Source organism: Mustelus asterias, chromosome 1, assembly GCF_964213995.1.
Source record: "Mustelus asterias chromosome 1, sMusAst1.hap1.1, whole genome shotgun sequence".
Classification (NCBI taxonomy): Eukaryota; Metazoa; Chordata; class Chondrichthyes; order Carcharhiniformes; family Triakidae; genus Mustelus; species Mustelus asterias.
Window position 1 is genome coordinate 139,850,353 of NC_135801.1, and position 17,035 is coordinate 139,867,387.

General features: G+C 42.9%; 1 protein-coding gene and 1 non-coding gene across 2 annotated transcripts in view; both read left to right on the forward strand.

Annotated features, from left to right (window-relative positions):
* The first annotated feature begins 894 nt into the window (after window positions 1-894).
* Window positions 895-17,035, forward strand: part of fancg (FA complementation group G) — a 38,915-nt gene continuing 22,774 nt past the window's right edge. Inside the window, exons 1-5 of the mRNA XM_078241539.1 lie at window positions 895-1,037; window positions 3,592-3,679; window positions 5,823-5,951; window positions 7,097-7,287; window positions 11,003-11,162. Of these exons, the coding sequence (XP_078097665.1) occupies window positions 963-1,037; window positions 3,592-3,679; window positions 5,823-5,951; window positions 7,097-7,287; window positions 11,003-11,162 (643 nt within the window). The 5' untranslated portion in view covers window positions 895-962. The remainder of the gene's footprint in view (window positions 1,038-3,591; window positions 3,680-5,822; window positions 5,952-7,096; window positions 7,288-11,002; window positions 11,163-17,035) is intronic.
* Window positions 1,288-1,479, forward strand: LOC144501950 (U2 spliceosomal RNA). The gene has a single exon (XR_013499227.1). It is a non-coding gene; the product is annotated as a U2 spliceosomal RNA (small nuclear RNA).

Consider the following 17,035-nt stretch of genomic DNA (forward strand, 5'->3'; position numbering starts at 1 on the left):
GAAAGGATGTGAGGGTCCTCTAAAGGGTGAAGAGGAGATTTATCAGAAGGATTTGATGAAGGAGTTTAGTTACAAGGTTAGGTTAGGAAATGGGATTGTCTCTTTGGAGCCAGAGCTGCCCTGTGGGTATGGTGAATTTGGGTTATAGGGATACAGTGAATAAAATGGGGCTGATTAGATTGCTGTGCAGAGAGCCTGCAGGGACTCAATGGCCCGAATGATCCAGTCCATTGCTTCAATAAAAAAGGATACTACAAGTTCCCGAGGCAACATAGATGGTGGAGGCCCTCTGACTGCATTCTGTTGTCAAAAGGCTTCCAATTCGGAATTGTATTGATTTCTGTTGATTGAGAAGTCTGGGTTATTGGAGTAGTATTCGTTCTTGAGGATTGTACTTAATAGGATTACTGTGGAGGTGCGAGGTGTTAAGAGGAGGAAGGGAGTGAGAATAGAGGATGAATTCCGATTTCAGACCCAGAGAATATTTGGCCAATTGTGATTGCGACAGAATGCCAAAAGAAAAGTGAAGCTGACGTTAAAGGTATATTTGTTGGGGCAATACTTAATGCTATTTTTTTTAAATGAAAGAAAACTTAGTGCGATTTTTTTAAAAAAAGGAACGTAACTTTCTAGTTTCAGCGATGCCGTAAGACTTTAGACTTAGGCTAAAAGGGAAGTAATATAACCCTCAAAGTTGTATTGGTGGTTGAAGAAGGATGTAAACACAGTAGGTAAGCTATTGGCAGTAAGGAGAATGAGCAGAGCCTCTGTTTCCCGCGCTCTCCAACCCAAAGCTGCAACTCCGCCTGTTTGTTCTTGATTGGCGTGTCCGTAACCAATGAGTGAAGGAGCTATGTCAGCAATGTGGCTTCCCATTGGACAGAGTGGGGAGGCGGGACTTCCTGTTCACTGTAGCAGGGTTCCACCCGGTTGTTACTGTGGGTTCTGAGCTGCTGGCGGTGATGGGCAGCACCGCTGGAAGCAGCTGTTTGCAGATGTGGACTGAAGAAAACTGCAACTTAGTGGCCCAGCTGAAGGTAACAACGGGTTTTGGCGTTGCTCAGCCAGCAGGATTCGCGCGCTTCATTTGATTTTACTGAACTGACTCAGATGAAATTCGCACGTACTTTTGCAGCCTTTATCCTAAATTAAAATGCTGTCGTTTAAAAGCAAAACGAGTGAAACTTTCCAAGTCTGATGTTAATGTGACCCTTGGGGACGTGGAGATGAAGTTCACTTGGGTTTCTCTCATTTCGCAACAAGAATTGCTCACCAGTTCATCCATTTTTCGCTTCTCGGCCTTTTGGCTAAGATCAAGTGTAGTATCGACATGCTGTATTTGGTTGAAGTCATTAGGTTACATTTTAGCTTCATTTGAAGCAATTTTTAAAAGCGGCATCTCGGCCTTTTGGCTAAGATGCAAATGAGATCAAGCCTTGGAGGAGGTGCAATACCTACTCCAATCAGCTTGGATCATGTAGATCAAGGCCACGACAGGAGGTGAGAGCCCTGTCTTGTCAGCTTGGATCGGGAATGTCTCAACTTGTTGAGACTCTGAATTGGACTTGATTTGATTGAATTGGATTTTTTAAAAAAATTGTACCATTTTGTTGGTCAATGCCTAAGATTCGGGTTCACTTCCAGCCTCAGGACCTGACTAACAGACCATTCTCCTTGTAGTGAAACCCAACACAAACTCGAGGAACAGCACCTCATCTTTGGGTCAGGCATTTTGCAGCCTTCTGAATGTAACATTGAGTTCAACAACTTCAGACCATGAACTCTACCCTCCATTATGATATATATATATATATTCCCCCCCCTCCCCACAGGGTCAGTCTGTAACTTGTTCTTACATTTTGCTTTTAGAGAGTGCTGACCCTTGTTCTGCAATTAATGCATTTTGCTATCTGACCTATATGCCACTACCAGCTTTGACAAAGGGTCATCTGGACTCGAAACATCAGCTCTTTTCTCTCCTTACAGATGCTGCCAGACCTGCTGAGATTTTCCAGCATTTTCTCTTTTGGTATTATTTTATTTTTGCCACTATTAGTATCTGCCTTAGTCTTTAACACTGTCATTACCACTTCCTTTGCCATGAGTCCATGAAATCTTTGTCAAATCTCTGCCAAGCTCCCACCTATGCCTGACCTATTTTATTCCACCTGCTCCACCCCTTCTCTTTTCTACCTCTTCAGCGCTAAGCCATTCAGACTCAAAATGTTAATTCTATTTCTCCAGAAATGCCACAAGACCTGCTGACTTTTCCGTTTTCTGCTTTTATTTCAGACTTCCAGCATCTGAAGTATTTTGCTTTTAGACAATTCTCCCTCCCAATGTGAGTGTCTTTGCCCACTCCACTCCTTTCCCCTCATCGACTCCAACTTCCTACCCCCTTCCAATTTGTATGCAAAGAGACAAAAGCATTCAGTGACTTTAGGTGGAGTCTTGACTCTGGCTATAGGGCGTTGTGGGATGCAAGAGGGTAAAAGAGCAAGATGCACACCAAATTAATCTGTAAAAGATTCCATAACGGGGTTGGAAATAATTATTAGACCAGAGTATGGTGAGTTATTGATGCATTGTCCTCGCACAACCAAGCTCTTGCAATAAGGATTTTGTGGTTTAAAAAGTGAGTCTATCACCAGTCAATCGTTATTAAAGAGTAGATCAGTGCCAACTCCTGGCAACCACATTTAGTTGAGCATGGAAATCAGGAAGTTGCTGTCCAAGTGCCCCTGCTCCTCTAGAAGCTATTGGTAAGTTTCTGTGATTCAACATTCAATATATAGAAATATATATAAAATTGCAGTAATTCAATGATCAATACGTAATAAAATCACCAGAACATGAACAACAACTTGCATTTATATGTTAATGTTGTGAAATGCCCCCAGGAAATTCACAGGAACGTTCTCAAACAAAATTGGACACCAAGCCACATGAAATATTAGTACAGGTGAACAATAGTTTTGTCAAAGAGAGAAATCTTAAGGAGCATCGTAAAGGAGAAGGGATAGGTAGAAAGGTTTAGGGAGAGAATTCCGGAGAGCTGGAGGTACAGTCCCGAGAGATGAAGCAATTAAAATTGAGCATGTGCATAAATCAACTGTAATGAAATGATAGCTGGAAAAACCAGCCACTGTGGGAAATCAACAATGAATCTGACCAGTCTATGATGTAATACCTTTTATCAATACACCACCCTTAGCTGACAAATCGCAGCTTGGTAGTAAAGATACATTTTCTGGTAAAATTATCAGTATTGAGCAAATCTATGATTTTCCTTTGGTCTCAGCTTTTTGATAGTTGGCTGTCATCCGAGAAATAAATTGCAAAGCTGACATAACGAAGAATGACAAAAGCAGCAATTGGATAGATGCAACTTGCTAATGGAATATTGTGCCATTAGGTTGTTTAAGCAGCTGTGGAAATGTTTCCGTTAAGTGTTTTAATGGTTATGGCAAACGGTCACGAGAACCCTCATGATAATACATTCCATGTATCCTTTCCACCTTGAAACTTTTATCTTTACATTACTGCACAGGGTTTATTCTGTACAATGCCATCTTGTTTCTCCCCTGCCAGAATATTTCTACCCTTATTGTACATCGGAGAAGAGACATCTTGCGACAGAGCCATGTTTCTTTCAGAAAATTACTGGAAAAAATCCAAGGTATTTTCATTTATTGATATTACCATTCATTGGGGCTTGTTTAATTGTATTAATATCCATATTATACATATCTAACTATCTTGAACATTTATATTTATATCTTTCATGGATGTAGAAATATATAGAATTCACTACAGCAACAATTATATAACACCTTTAATGTATTCAATATCACAAAGTCCTCCCAAAAACATTATGAAGCAAAATTTGATATGGAGCCACATTAGGAGCTATTAGGTCAGATGACCAAAAGCTTGTCCAAAGGAGTTTTCAGAAGCATCTTAAATGAGGAAAGAGAGACAGACGCAGAGAGGCTTATGAAGGGAGTGTCAGGAAAAAAGGCCTTAACAGGTGAAGGCATGACCACCAGTGTGAATTAGGATGCACAAGAGGCCAGGGTTAGAGTAGTGCAATATTTCTGACTGGAGGAGATTACAGAGAGAGGGAAGGAGTGGGGCAAGGCCTTGGAGGGTTTTTAAACAAGGATGAGAATTTTAATATTGTGGTGATGCTTACCCAAGAGATCAATGAAGATGGTAGTAATGGGTGTACAGGAATTAATTGGAGTTGGGACACAGGCAGCAGAAGGTTAGGGAGAGTAGAACAAGGGAAGATAACGAGTGGTGCATTGAAACAGTCAAGTCTAACAGTAACAAAGGCATGGATGAAATTTTCAGCAACAGGTCAGCTGAAGCATGAGTGGAGTTGAGTGATGTTACGGAGTTGGAAATAGACCTGTTTATCCCTCCTGTTCCCATATCCCTTCATCCAGCTCTCTATTTAACCTTTAATGACCTTTAATGATGACTTTGTTTCTGCCTCAATCACTAAACCTGGACAACCTCTGAGTTTGACAACCTCCTGCCCTCTGTTCCACCTCTGTCCCATTTAATATCTAGGGTCCTTTATTCTTGATCCCCCTGACTACTGAAAACCGTGCTTTTATCTATATAATTTACATTAGCATTTCCCCATATCAACCAGAGTCCCAGGAATAAGTTATGTATTACAGCTTCTCTGAAACTTTAATGTCTTTGCGGTGATATGCAGCCCAATACTACAGACTGTTCTCTATCTGAGGTCTTATGGTTTTGTGTTGGTGGAAGTTTGTGCACTCTCTCCGACGTCTTGACTTTGCCTCTGTGTGCTCCCAACAGCGGAGCTTCCTGAATAAGCCTTCGCTTTGGTCAGTCACAAGCGACGGAGTCATTGGAGTTGACGGGAAAGCTTGATCTCTTCATGGATGCTTTTGAGGACATCCCTAAAACTATTCTCCTGGGAGGAGTCCTGAGTACAACGGTTGTTTTGGGAACCTGGTGTCAGACATACACCTGACATGCCCTGTCCAGCAGAGCTGGTGCCTCAATGTTGAATGTTAGCCTGGTAAAGGAAGCTTTATCAAATCCCACTTCCATTGCATTTTTCCCATCAAAGGACTTTATAAGGTTTTCACAATTGTTCCTTTTGAAACCCATGCTAGCTACTTCTAACTGTTTGTCTTCATGGTAATTTCATGGAATCATACGGTGCAGGAGAGGCCCTTCCGCCCATCAAGTCTGCACTGACATGCGAGAAACACCTGGCCTCTCACCTAATCCCAATTACCAGTACTTGGCCCATAGCCTTGAATGTAATGATGTGCCAAGTGCGCATCCAGGTATTTTTTAAAGGATATGAGGCAACCCGCCTCTACCACCCTCCCAGGCAGTGCATCCTAGACCGTCACCACCCTCTGGGTAAAAAAGTTTTTTCTCACATCCCCCCCTAAACCTCCTGCCCCTCACCTTGAACCTAGGTCCCCTCGTGACTCATCCTTAGTAATGCACTCTTGATGCTTTCTACCACAGATGGTAAACTAACTGTCTACTGGAGAATGTGCCTCTGATTGATTGATTTGTGTGTTTCTCGCCCTCTATTTGTTCAACTGACTGACCGCTTGACATCTTGTGTGTGGAGCTATTTGAAGTCAGATCTTTCTCCATGTGTGGAATCACTCATGTAGTAGAGTCCAGTGTTGCAGTATTTTAGTGAGATGCTTTGTTATGCTTCATTGCCAGTGCAATGGCTAAATGTTCTGGTGTCTAATGGCTCATCAGAAAGGTAACCTTTCCTTTCATTGATATACATATCAATCTTTGCGCAGGATTGCCCGCAACGATACCCAGCATTCCCTTGGAACTGACCGTTTTGTACAATACAGTTGTTTTAAGTCTTGGATTGTCTGACATCAATCAAAATGATAACTCCTTGGTGTATGAGGGACTTGTCCGAGGTAAGTTTTAAACTTTGTGTGGTGGATTGGTTGTAAGTTTGCTGTAGCCACTATGCTTGCCTTTATAGTTTCCATTCTACACCACCCCCAAAGGAGATGTTGTGACTTGATTGTTTCTTCAAGTTACCTTATCTTCAGATGTGAAAGGGGCATTGACTCAGTGAAAAAATTATTTTAGGCTTGTGTGCAAACCGATGCATTCTAATGCAAATGTTATAATTGCATCACAGGCATATGCAATTGTAATAAATGACTACTACTGCTTCTCCCTCAATTAAACCACTGAATATGTTTTTGATATAATAAGCCACTGAAATCTTAAACAATTCTTTATTACCATATGATATTCCACCTTCAAGAAATTACACCTGCATTCACCTGTGTTCATCTATGTACCTTTGAGAAGAAACTGAAGGAAAAAAAAACATCATTCACAACTTCCAGATGTGCCAAAGCACATTATAACCAATTTTGAAGTGTGACTATGTGTTGCATTTTTAGGGAAAGAGGGCAGCCAATTTGCACAAAGAGCAATGAAACAGATGCTCAGGAGGAGTGCCACAATGTTTTTATTTATCTTCACTCAGAATGGAGAGGTGATGCTTGATTTAGAATTTCATTCAAGAGACAGAATCTCTGACAATGCAGCATTCCCTCAGTACGGACCTAAAATGTCAGCCTAGGTGATGTGCTCAAACTTCTGGTGGGTGTCTTGAACTCTCAACCCCTGATGGCTTGAGTGCCAGAACTGGGTCAAGGCTAACACCAATTACTGGCCTTGAGCTAGTCCACCTAAGGTGCACAAGTATATGATGACTTAGTCTTCACATTTTTAAAAAACCCCTCCTGTGGAGCACATCCCACCAGCCGCCTCCAGTGATTTCAATGTTTCTTGTGGGGCTGCTTTGGAACTGGATGAATGTTGAATGCTTCTTTGCGGTGTTGTATAAAATTTGGCGAGGTTTCTTTAAAGTACATCCCTTGCTGCAAATCAAATTATTCCATTTTACAGTGTGCTACATAATATAAATGGACTTCTTTCTCTGTTTCCTGCTTGACCCAAGTGTTTTAATAATATAGGAATTGTAATAATGAAATCTTGCTCACTTGGTGTTTCATGATTTTTTGCATTTCTTTATTAATAGGATTGGAAGCTTATGGTAAACATTTTGATGGACTGGATATGGTGAAATTATGGAGAATGATATATCAGAGCATCCATGACCCAGTGTTTATTCAGGCAGTTGATCAACTTATCTACTTGCAATGTGTGCTATGGCTGGCTAGTAATCAGCTGGATAAGATTGATGCTGCACTTCGCATACTAAGAGACAAAGTAAGTGTGGAAAGCAGCTAGAGATTAATTGCTGATTGCTGTGGTTCAAGATTCTTTGCCCATTTTTTCATGGAAAGGATGTGTGCGTAGCCTGTGCTACACATTTTATTTTAGAAAAAAGCTTGCCTGAGGCAATTAGTTTCCCAAGCCAACCTCGTGTTGAGGTCAGCGAATGATTGTTGATTACAGTGTGAGATGTGAGGATGCTTTTCCGAGACCCAAACAATGTTTGGTTATTCAGAGAAAGACTGCATCTGCATGTTGAAAACCTTCTTTGATCTCTGGGGGGATCTTTGAGAGAATTATTTAAAACCCTGAACACAAAGAAAGAAGAACCTATGCCCTGGTTGGGATGGTTCATGTTGTTATGTTAAGATAACGCTACAGTGGTGCACTTTACAATCTCATGTGAAAAGCTGTTGTAGCTATTGTATTAAGTGTTTCTAATGATGGGCACTGTTCTTGGTCTGTTTATGCCTACTGTTGAATAAAACAGTTTACAGATCAAACTCAACATCATCTCGCCTACTGTTGAATTGGACAGTTTGAAGGAGAACATGTGCAGGACATGGAGATGCAGTCCTGAACACACGGGCTTTTTATTGTTTGGGATTTTGAATAGACTGTTTAAGGGAATAGCTGACTCCACTGAATATGAGTAATTCTAATCCGCCAATTCATTATCTACGTTTGGCTATTCTGAGAAACACTTCTTTGCTCTCTGTGTGGGCTTTGGAAGATGCTTTAATGCTAATACTGTGCCTCTCCAAAGTACATGAGGTCTTTTTCACTGCCCATAGTTCACAATGATGTGTGGCTGTGTTGTTTTTACTCCTTCACGGGATATGGGAGCCGCTGTCTAGGCCAGAGTTATTATTAACCATACTTATTTACCCTTGTGGAGGTGGTGGTGACCTGCCCCCTTGAACCACTGCAGTCCATGTTGTGTAGGGTCACCCACAATGCTGTGAAGGTGGGAGCTTTTTATAATGTTCCTCTTGGACATAAGGATCCCAAGCAGCCAGTTTATACTATTAGATAGAAGTGAATGATCCGTCAGCGATAACAGAAACGTGTTGTAAAAGCCGGGCAGATGTGATTCTTTTTATGTTTTATTTGGATTATTTTGGCAGTAATGACAGTAGTATAATTTCCACCATAGCACAAGTTGTTTTAAACCTTTAGAATTATTTTGTTGCTCCAGAATATCTTCTAGTAAAAGTCAATCTGTGTAGTTTGAGTGGATTTACTTTTGTTGTTTAGAAAACTAAATGAAAGGGAAACTGCTTTCAGACTCTTATGCTGGGGTTTTCTGGCTCTTCCCGCCGGTGGGATCCTCTGGTCCCGGTGACAGCAAATCCCGGTCGCGGATTTCCTGGCAGCGTGGGGCGGATTCAGTGGAAAATCCCATTGACGGCAGCGGATACCACCTCCGGCCATCTCCCATCACTGAGAGACACACCACGGGGGAATGTGGAAAATCCTCCCTCCTTTGTTTGTGAGAACATTGGAAAATAAAAATTAGATTTTAGTTCTGTGGAGAATTATGGTAAATGTGTGGTCATAGGCAGGTGGTCATAGAACCCTACAGTGCAGAAGGAGGTCATTCAGCCCATCGAGTCTGCACCGACCATAATCCCACCCAGGCCCTATCGCCATAACTCCATGCATTTGCCCTAGCTAGTCCGGCTGACACTACGGGGCAATTTAGCATGGCCAATCCACCTAACCCACACACCTTTGGACTGTGGGAGGAAACCCAGGCAGATACGGGGAGGATGTGCAAACTCCACACAGACAGTGACCCAAGCCGAGAATCAAACCCAGGTCCATGGCACCGTAAGGCAGCAGTGCTAGGCACTGTGCCAACGGTCCTCCAGTTAATTTTTAATCATGCTCAACGCAATAGATTTTTTCCCAAAAATATACTTTATTCATAAATTTAAGGTACAGTAGATAATGGTTCAAATTTAACATTAAATGAAAAGCAGATCAGTTTCTTTCCATACAGGACTTGGCATTCTACGTTGCCACACTATACTTAGAATTACAGGTTACATTTACAATGTACATTGACGTTTCGTGACAAACATTCTCTGGTGTTTACATCCGAAAGGTTTTACACAGATTCAAATCCCTCAGTGTACTTAAGTGCCATGATATTCAGAAAGTGGGCTCTCCCCATTGATTCTTTGCAGCAGCTGTCCCACACTTTAGCGAATCCCTCAACATGTGCTCAATCCAAAAGTCCATTTCTGAGGCAAGCACTATCGATGAACTGAAGCTCAAATATTCTGGCAAGGCGAGCCTTCGGGTGAACTGTAAGTGGTTTTATGGTTGAAGTGTGTATGGAAATGACACGAGCTGCAAATTTTGTACTCCTGGTTTTCTCAAGATAGCAGATAAAAATGCACTGATATAATGCAGGACTCGGGCTTAAAAGCTGTTAGTTTTTACTTGAAAACCAAAATGACACAGCAGCCAAATAGGTCCAAAAAAGAGTAACTACACCGACTACAGTAGAATGTGTGATTTTTCACCAGTTGTTTAAAATTATTTCAAAATGATGAAAAGTCATTAATTGGGTTACAGAATTACTCTATTAACCTGAAATGTTTGTCCTTGAGGGTTTTTGTTGACATAGGATAGATGCTTCGTGAAGTCCCTTTAGCTTCTGGCCAATTATACTGGTGATGTAGTGAGGGACTTGAAGATATTTGCCAGCACTGTGTTATATCACTCTTCTTCCTTTGATTCAGGCTGGTACAAGAGGACATGGATAGATATTCATGGTTAATCAAAGATGTCAATGAGAATGGATTTCAAAGCTCTGGTGTTCAGGCCAGGCCCTGGTTAGAAAGGATGTGCACAGCCTGTTCCATGAGGCTTCTGTTGCCTAATTTATGACAAGAACAGACAGTTAGGCTTGGTTAATGGAAAGCACTGAGTTGGTATATTATCTTGTAAACTGTAAATGTGAAAATCTTTGTTCCATGCAGCTGTTACATAATCATGCCTTAAATATTAAAGGTAATTGCAGGTATTGTCACAGAAAATAAATGTGTCAGTGATTTGAATATTGAAGAATGAGCGTTTCTGTGGTGATAACCTAAATAGGGTGTGCATTTCATATTATTCTCCACATATATGTACAGGTGGCTCTCCCAGAACCAGTCACAGGAGAAGGCAATTTTCAAATGTTGACAACATTGACAAGCTGCAGATTGCTAATAATCTAAATTGTGGATGTTTTGGTGTTTGGAGCATTTTGTAAATCCCAGGGAGGGTAAGGTTGGTGGAACATGCGTCTCACCGATTCACTGCAGCATGCTGGGGAAACCCACATTCTTAAATAACCGGTTTTTAAAAAATAATTTAGAGAACAATGCAATATAACTCAATGGAAAAACAAGATTGGAATTGATTTAATCATTAGAAGCTGGTAAAATAATGAAATGGTCTTTTTTATTCTACAGATTGAAAAAACAGTTTCTGGATCTATTGCTTTAATTTTCCTTATTCGTGTGAGGGTGACACTCAGTATTGTTTAGAAGGTTGCTCTATAATCAGTTAATGAGATGTATAATGTATTATAGTTGGTTAAAAAAATACTTGTCAGTGAAGCCTGCTGACTTTCATCTGTGGAATAGCTCTTCAATAATGTAAAAATAATAAAGCTATAATTGTTCACTTACTCTTTCCTTTTCTTTTTAAGGGTTCGTCAGACTCTGGTTTGAATACACAATCTGATGATTTGTTGCAATGCATTAAAGCTGGTGACCTTTTGAAAGATAGAAGTGGAAGTCATCTTACGTTGGTACAGAGTCTCCGCAGCCTGGGAGAGTTGATTTATACCTGTGCTATTTTTATTCGAGGTACCAGTCTAACCAATTATGGACATCATTGTGAACTTAACGGCTGATATGTGACCAGTGGTTTTTTTGTGTGTGTGAAGATCTTTGGCTTGAATCACATTGAGTCACACTGTTTATGACATTTTACATGCCATCCACATGCTGTTATACTGTGGTCTGCGGTTTGAAACTTAGCCATCAATTTTGAAAAAGTCTCCAGCAGCAAAGTTTGGATCCGTTACCCGACCATTCTGAATGTATTCTCTCTCATCCAAGATAAAATAATCTTTTTATGCTGTATTTAATTTTTCTGCCAAGATTCTTCCAGTAGCATTTTGTAATGCCTGTTGTGGACTTTCCCCTTTTTCCTATTTTCCCACTCCTGCTGAGTGACACCGCAGATAAGGTTTGGAATGTGTGAGCTTCTGTCTCACCACAGTGTGGTGCTGTACCACTATCCGCCACTGTAAAACAAAGAACTTTAACTTGTGTAGCACCTGTTGTGGCATTTCAAAGCACTTCACAGGGGAGGCTGTAGCGTGCTGGTATAGTCACTGGAGAGACAGGGCAAGATCTGGGGACCATGGCAGATGATGAAATTTGAACTTGAAAGAAGTCTAATGATACCATGACACAATTGTTGATTGTTGTGAAAAACCCATCTGCTTCACTAATGTCCTTTTAGGGAAGGAAATCTGCTGTCCTTACCTGGTCTGGCCTACGTGTGACTCTCAAATGGAGGGCAGTTAGTGAAGGGCAATAAATGCTAGCTAGTGATGCCCACATCTCATAAATGAACAAAAAAGGTCAGTGGCCCAGTCATTGGAGATTGGACATTTGACCCAAGATGTGTGTGGAAATCCTGACACACTGACTGCTCTCCTTCTGCACTGTAGGGATTCTATGATCTCAGAAACTTATAAGATTCTAACAGGACTAGACCGGGTAGATGCAGGAAGGATGTTCCCGATGGTGGTGGTGGAATAAAAAAGTGGAGTATTACATAAATGGAGAAAGACTGCAAAATTCCAAGGTGCAGAAGGATTGAGGTGTTCTCGTGCATGAGTTGCTAAAAGTCAGTATGATAGGACAGCAAGTAATTATGAAGGCTAATGCAATGCTATCCTTTATTGAGAGGAATTGAACAGGAAAGTAAGGATGTTATACTTAAGTTAGGGTTATAGAACATAGAACAGTACAGCACAGAACAGGCCCTTCGGCCCACGATGTTGTGCCGAGCTTTATCTGAAACCAAGATCAAGCTATCCCACTCCCTATCATCCTGGTGTGCTCCATGTGCCTATCCAATAACCGCTTAAATGTTTCTAAAGTGTCTGACTCCACTATCACTGCAGGCAGTCCATTCCACACCCCAACCACTCTCTGCGTAAAGAACCTACCTCTGATATCCTTCCTGTATCTCCCACCACGAACCCTATAGTTATGCCCCCTTGTAATAGCTCCATCCACCCGAGGAAATAGTCTTTGAACGTTCACTCTATCTATCCCCTTCATCATTTTATACACCTCTATTAAGTCTCCCCTCAGCCTCCTCCGCTCCAGAGAGAATAGCCCTAGCTCCCTCAACCTTTCCTCATATGACCTACCCTCCAAACCAGGCAGCATCCTGGTAAATCTCCTCTGCACTCCTTCCAGCGCTTCCACATCCTTCCTATAGTGAGGTGACCAGAACTGCACACAATATTCCAAATGTGGTCTCACCAAGGTCCTGTACAGTTGCAGCATAACCCCACGGCTCTTAAACTCCAACCCCCTGTTAATAAAAGCTAACACACTGCAGGCCTTCTTCACAGCTCTATCCACTTGAGTGGCAACCTTTAGAGATCTGTGGATATGGACCCCAAGATCTCTCTGTTCCTCCACAGTCTTCAGAACCCTACCTTTGACCCTGTAATCCACATTTAAATTAGTCCTACCAAAATGAATCACCTCACATTTATCAGGGTTAAACTCCATTTGCCATTTTTCAGCCCAGCTTTGCATCCTATCTATGTCTCTTTGCAGCCTACAACAGCCCTCCACCTCATCCACTACTCCACCAATCTTGGTGTCATCAGCAAATTTACTGATCCACCCTTCAGCCCCCTCCTCTAAGTCATTAATAAAAATCACAAAGAGCAGAGGACCAAGCACTGATCCCTGCGGCACACCGCTAGCAACCTGCCTCCAATCCGAAAATTTTCCATCGACCACCACCCTCTGTCTTCGGTCAGACAGCCAGTTACCTATCCAATCGGCCAACTTTCCCTCTATCCCACACCTCCTCACTTTCATCATAAGCCGACCATGGGGGACCTTATCAAACGCCTTACTAAAATCCATGTATATGACATCAACTGCCCTACCTTCATCAACACACTTAGTTACCTCCTCAAAAAATTCTATCAAATTTGTGAGGCACGACTTGCCCTTCACGAATCCGTGCTGACTATCTCGGATTAATCCGCATCTTTCTAAATGGTCGTAAATCCCATCCCTAAGGACCCTTTCCATCAATTTACCAACCACCGAAGTAAGACTAACCGGTCTATAATTACCAGGGTCATTTCTATTCCCTTTCTTAAACAGAGGAACAACATTCGCCATTCTCCAGTCCTCTGGCACCATCCCCGTGGACAGCGAGGACCCAAAGATCAACGCCAAAGGCTCTGCAATCTCATCCCTTGCCTCCCAAAGAATCCTAGGATACATTTCATCAGGCCCAAGGGACTTATCGACCTTCAGTTTATTCAAAACTGCCAAGACATCCTCCCTCCGAACATCTATTTCCTCCAGCCTATTAGCCTGTAACACCTTCTCTTCCTCAAAAACATGGCCCCTCTCCTTGGTGAACACTGAAGAAAAGTATTCATTCATCACCTCGCCTATCTCTACTGACTCCATACACAAGTTCCCACTACTGTCCTTGACCGGCCCTAACCTCACCCTGGTCATTCTTTTATTCCTCACATAAGAGTAAAAAGCCTTGGGGTTTTCCTTGATCCGACCCGCCAAGGACTTCTCATGTCCCCTCCTAGCTCTCCTAAGCCCCTTTTTCAGCTCGTTCCTTGCTAACTTGTAACCCTCAATCGAGCCATCTGAACCTTGTTTCCTCATCCCGACATAAGCTTCCCTCTTCCTTTTCACAAGACATTCCACCTCTTTTGTGAACCATGGTTCCCTCACTCGGCCATTTCCTCCCTGCCTGACAGGAACATACCTATCAAGGACATCCAGTATTTGTTCCTTGAAAAAATTCCACTTTTCATTAGTTCCTTTCTCTGACAGTTTCTGTTCCCAACTTATGCCCCCTAATTCTTGCCTAATCGCATCATAATTACCCCTCCCCCAATTGTAAACCTTGCCCTGCCGTACGGCCCTATCCCTCTCCATTGCAATAACAAAAGACACCGAATTGTGGTCACTATCTCCAAATTGCTCTCCCACAACCAAATCTAACACTTGGCCCGGTTCATTTCCCAGTACCAAATCCAATGTGGCCTCACCTCTAGTCGGCCCATCCACATATTGTGTCAGGAAACCCTCCCGCACACACTGCACAAAAACTGCCCCATCCAAACTATTTGACCTACAAAGGTTCCAATCAATATTTGGAAAGTTAAAGTCCCCCATGACAACTACCCTGTGACCCCCACACATATCCATAATCTGCTTAGCAATTTCTTCCTCCACATCTCTATTACTATTTGGGGGCCTATAGTAAACTCCTAGCAACGTGACCGCTCCTTTCCTATTTCTAACTTCAGCCCATATTACCTCAGTGTGCAGATCCCCCACGAAGTGCCTTTCCGCAGCCGTTAAACTATCCTTGATTAACAATGCCACTCCTCCACCTCTTTTACCAGCTTCCCTACACTTCGTGAAACATCTATACCCCGGAACGTCCAACAACCATTCCTGTCCTTGTTCTACCCACGTCTCCGTAATGGCCACAACATCGTAGTCCCAAGTACCAATCCACGCCCCAAGTTCATCTACCTTGTTCCGGATGCTCCTTGCATTGAAGTAGACACACTTCAACCCACCTTCCTGTCTACCAGTACCCACCCTTGACCCTGATACCTTCCCCAATACCTCACCACCCTCACTGACTTCTGGACTACAACTCCCTTTCCCACTCCCCTGACAAATTAGTTTAAACCCCCCTGAAGAGCCGTAACAAATTTCCCTCCGAGGATATTGGTGCCCCTCTGGTTCAGGTGCACCCCGTCCTGTTTGTACAGGTCCCACCTTCCCCAGAACGTGTTCCAATTATCCACGTATCTGAAACCCTCCCTCCTACACCATCCCTGCAACCACATATTTAACTGCACTCTCTCCCTGTTCCTCAACTCGCTATCACGTGGTACCGGCAACGTACCAGAGATGACCACATGTTTCGTCTTGGCTCTCAGCTTCCAGCCCAGCTCCAGAAATTCCTGCTTTAAATCCCCGTCCCTTCTCTTACCTATGTCATTGGTACCAATGTGCACCACGACTTGTGACTGTTTCCCCTCCCCCTTCAGAATCTGGAAAACACGGTCTGAGACATCACGGACCTTGGCATCCGGTAGGCAACATACCATCCGTGAGTCTCTTTTGCTGCCACAGAACCTCCTATCTATCCCTCTAACTAACGAGTCCCCAATAACTATCGCCCTCCCGCTCTCCCCCTTTCCCTCCCGAGCCACAGAGACGGACACAGTGCTGGAGATCCTCTCACTGCGGCTCCCCACTGGTATGTCATCCCCCTCAACCGTATCCAAAGCGGAATACTTGTTGCTAAGGGGAACGACCACCGGGGATCCCTGCACGGACTGCTTCCTCCCAGCCCCTCTCACCGTCACCCATCTGTTTTCAATCCTCGGAGTAACTGTATTCCTAAAGCTTGTGTCTATGGCCATCTCTGCGTCCCTGATGATCCTAAGTTCCTCCAACTCCAGCTCCAGTTCCCTAACACGGTTTTGGAGGAGCTGCAGATGGGTGCACTTCCCACAGGTGTAATCAGTAGGGACACTGTCGTCGTCCCTCACCTCAAACATAGTGCAAGAGGAACATTGCACTGCCTGCACACCCATCCCCTCGAGATACCTTGCCAGTACCAGGTAGAAAGTGCAAAAATGAATTCAAACTCACCCCTACTCGCCCTTTCAGCCTAAGCCCTGTGAGCCAAAGTCTTATAGCTCACACTCTGCTTCCCACACACTCCACTGCCCGCTCCCGACGCTGCCCGCTGTATACTGCAGCCTACCTTTTATACTTCACGCGCTTTAAAAACCCTTCCCAGACTCCTTTGCTGCCCACTTCTAGTTTTCACTTTAAACTTGAAAAACTGCTGTTAAAGTAAAGGCCAAAAAAATACACACACTAGCTGACTAATTAAATAAATAAACAATTCAATTATACAGGGCATTGAAATCATATTTTGTATACTGTGTGCACTTTTGGCCTCCTTATTCAAGGTAGGATGTAAATGCGTTGGAGGTGGTTCAGAGGTGGTTTACTAGATTGATACCTGGAATGAGTGGGTTATCTTATGAGGAAAGGTAAAACAGACGGCTTATTTCCACTGGAGTTTAGAAGAGTGATAGGTGACTTGATTGAAGTTTATAAGAGCCTGAATGGTCTTGAGAAGGTGGACATGGAAAGGATGTTTACTCTTGTGGGTGAGTCCAGAAGTAGCAGGCACTGTTTTAAAATTAGGGGTCACCCTTTTAGGACAGAGGTGAGAAGAATTTTTTTCTCACAGAGGATTGTGCGACTTTGGAACTCTCTGTCTCAGTAGATGGTGGAGGTGAATATTTTTAAGGTGGAGGTAGATAGATTCTTGTTAGGCAAGGGAATCAAAGGTTATCAGGGGTAGATGGGAATGCGGAATTAGAAGCAGGTTAACC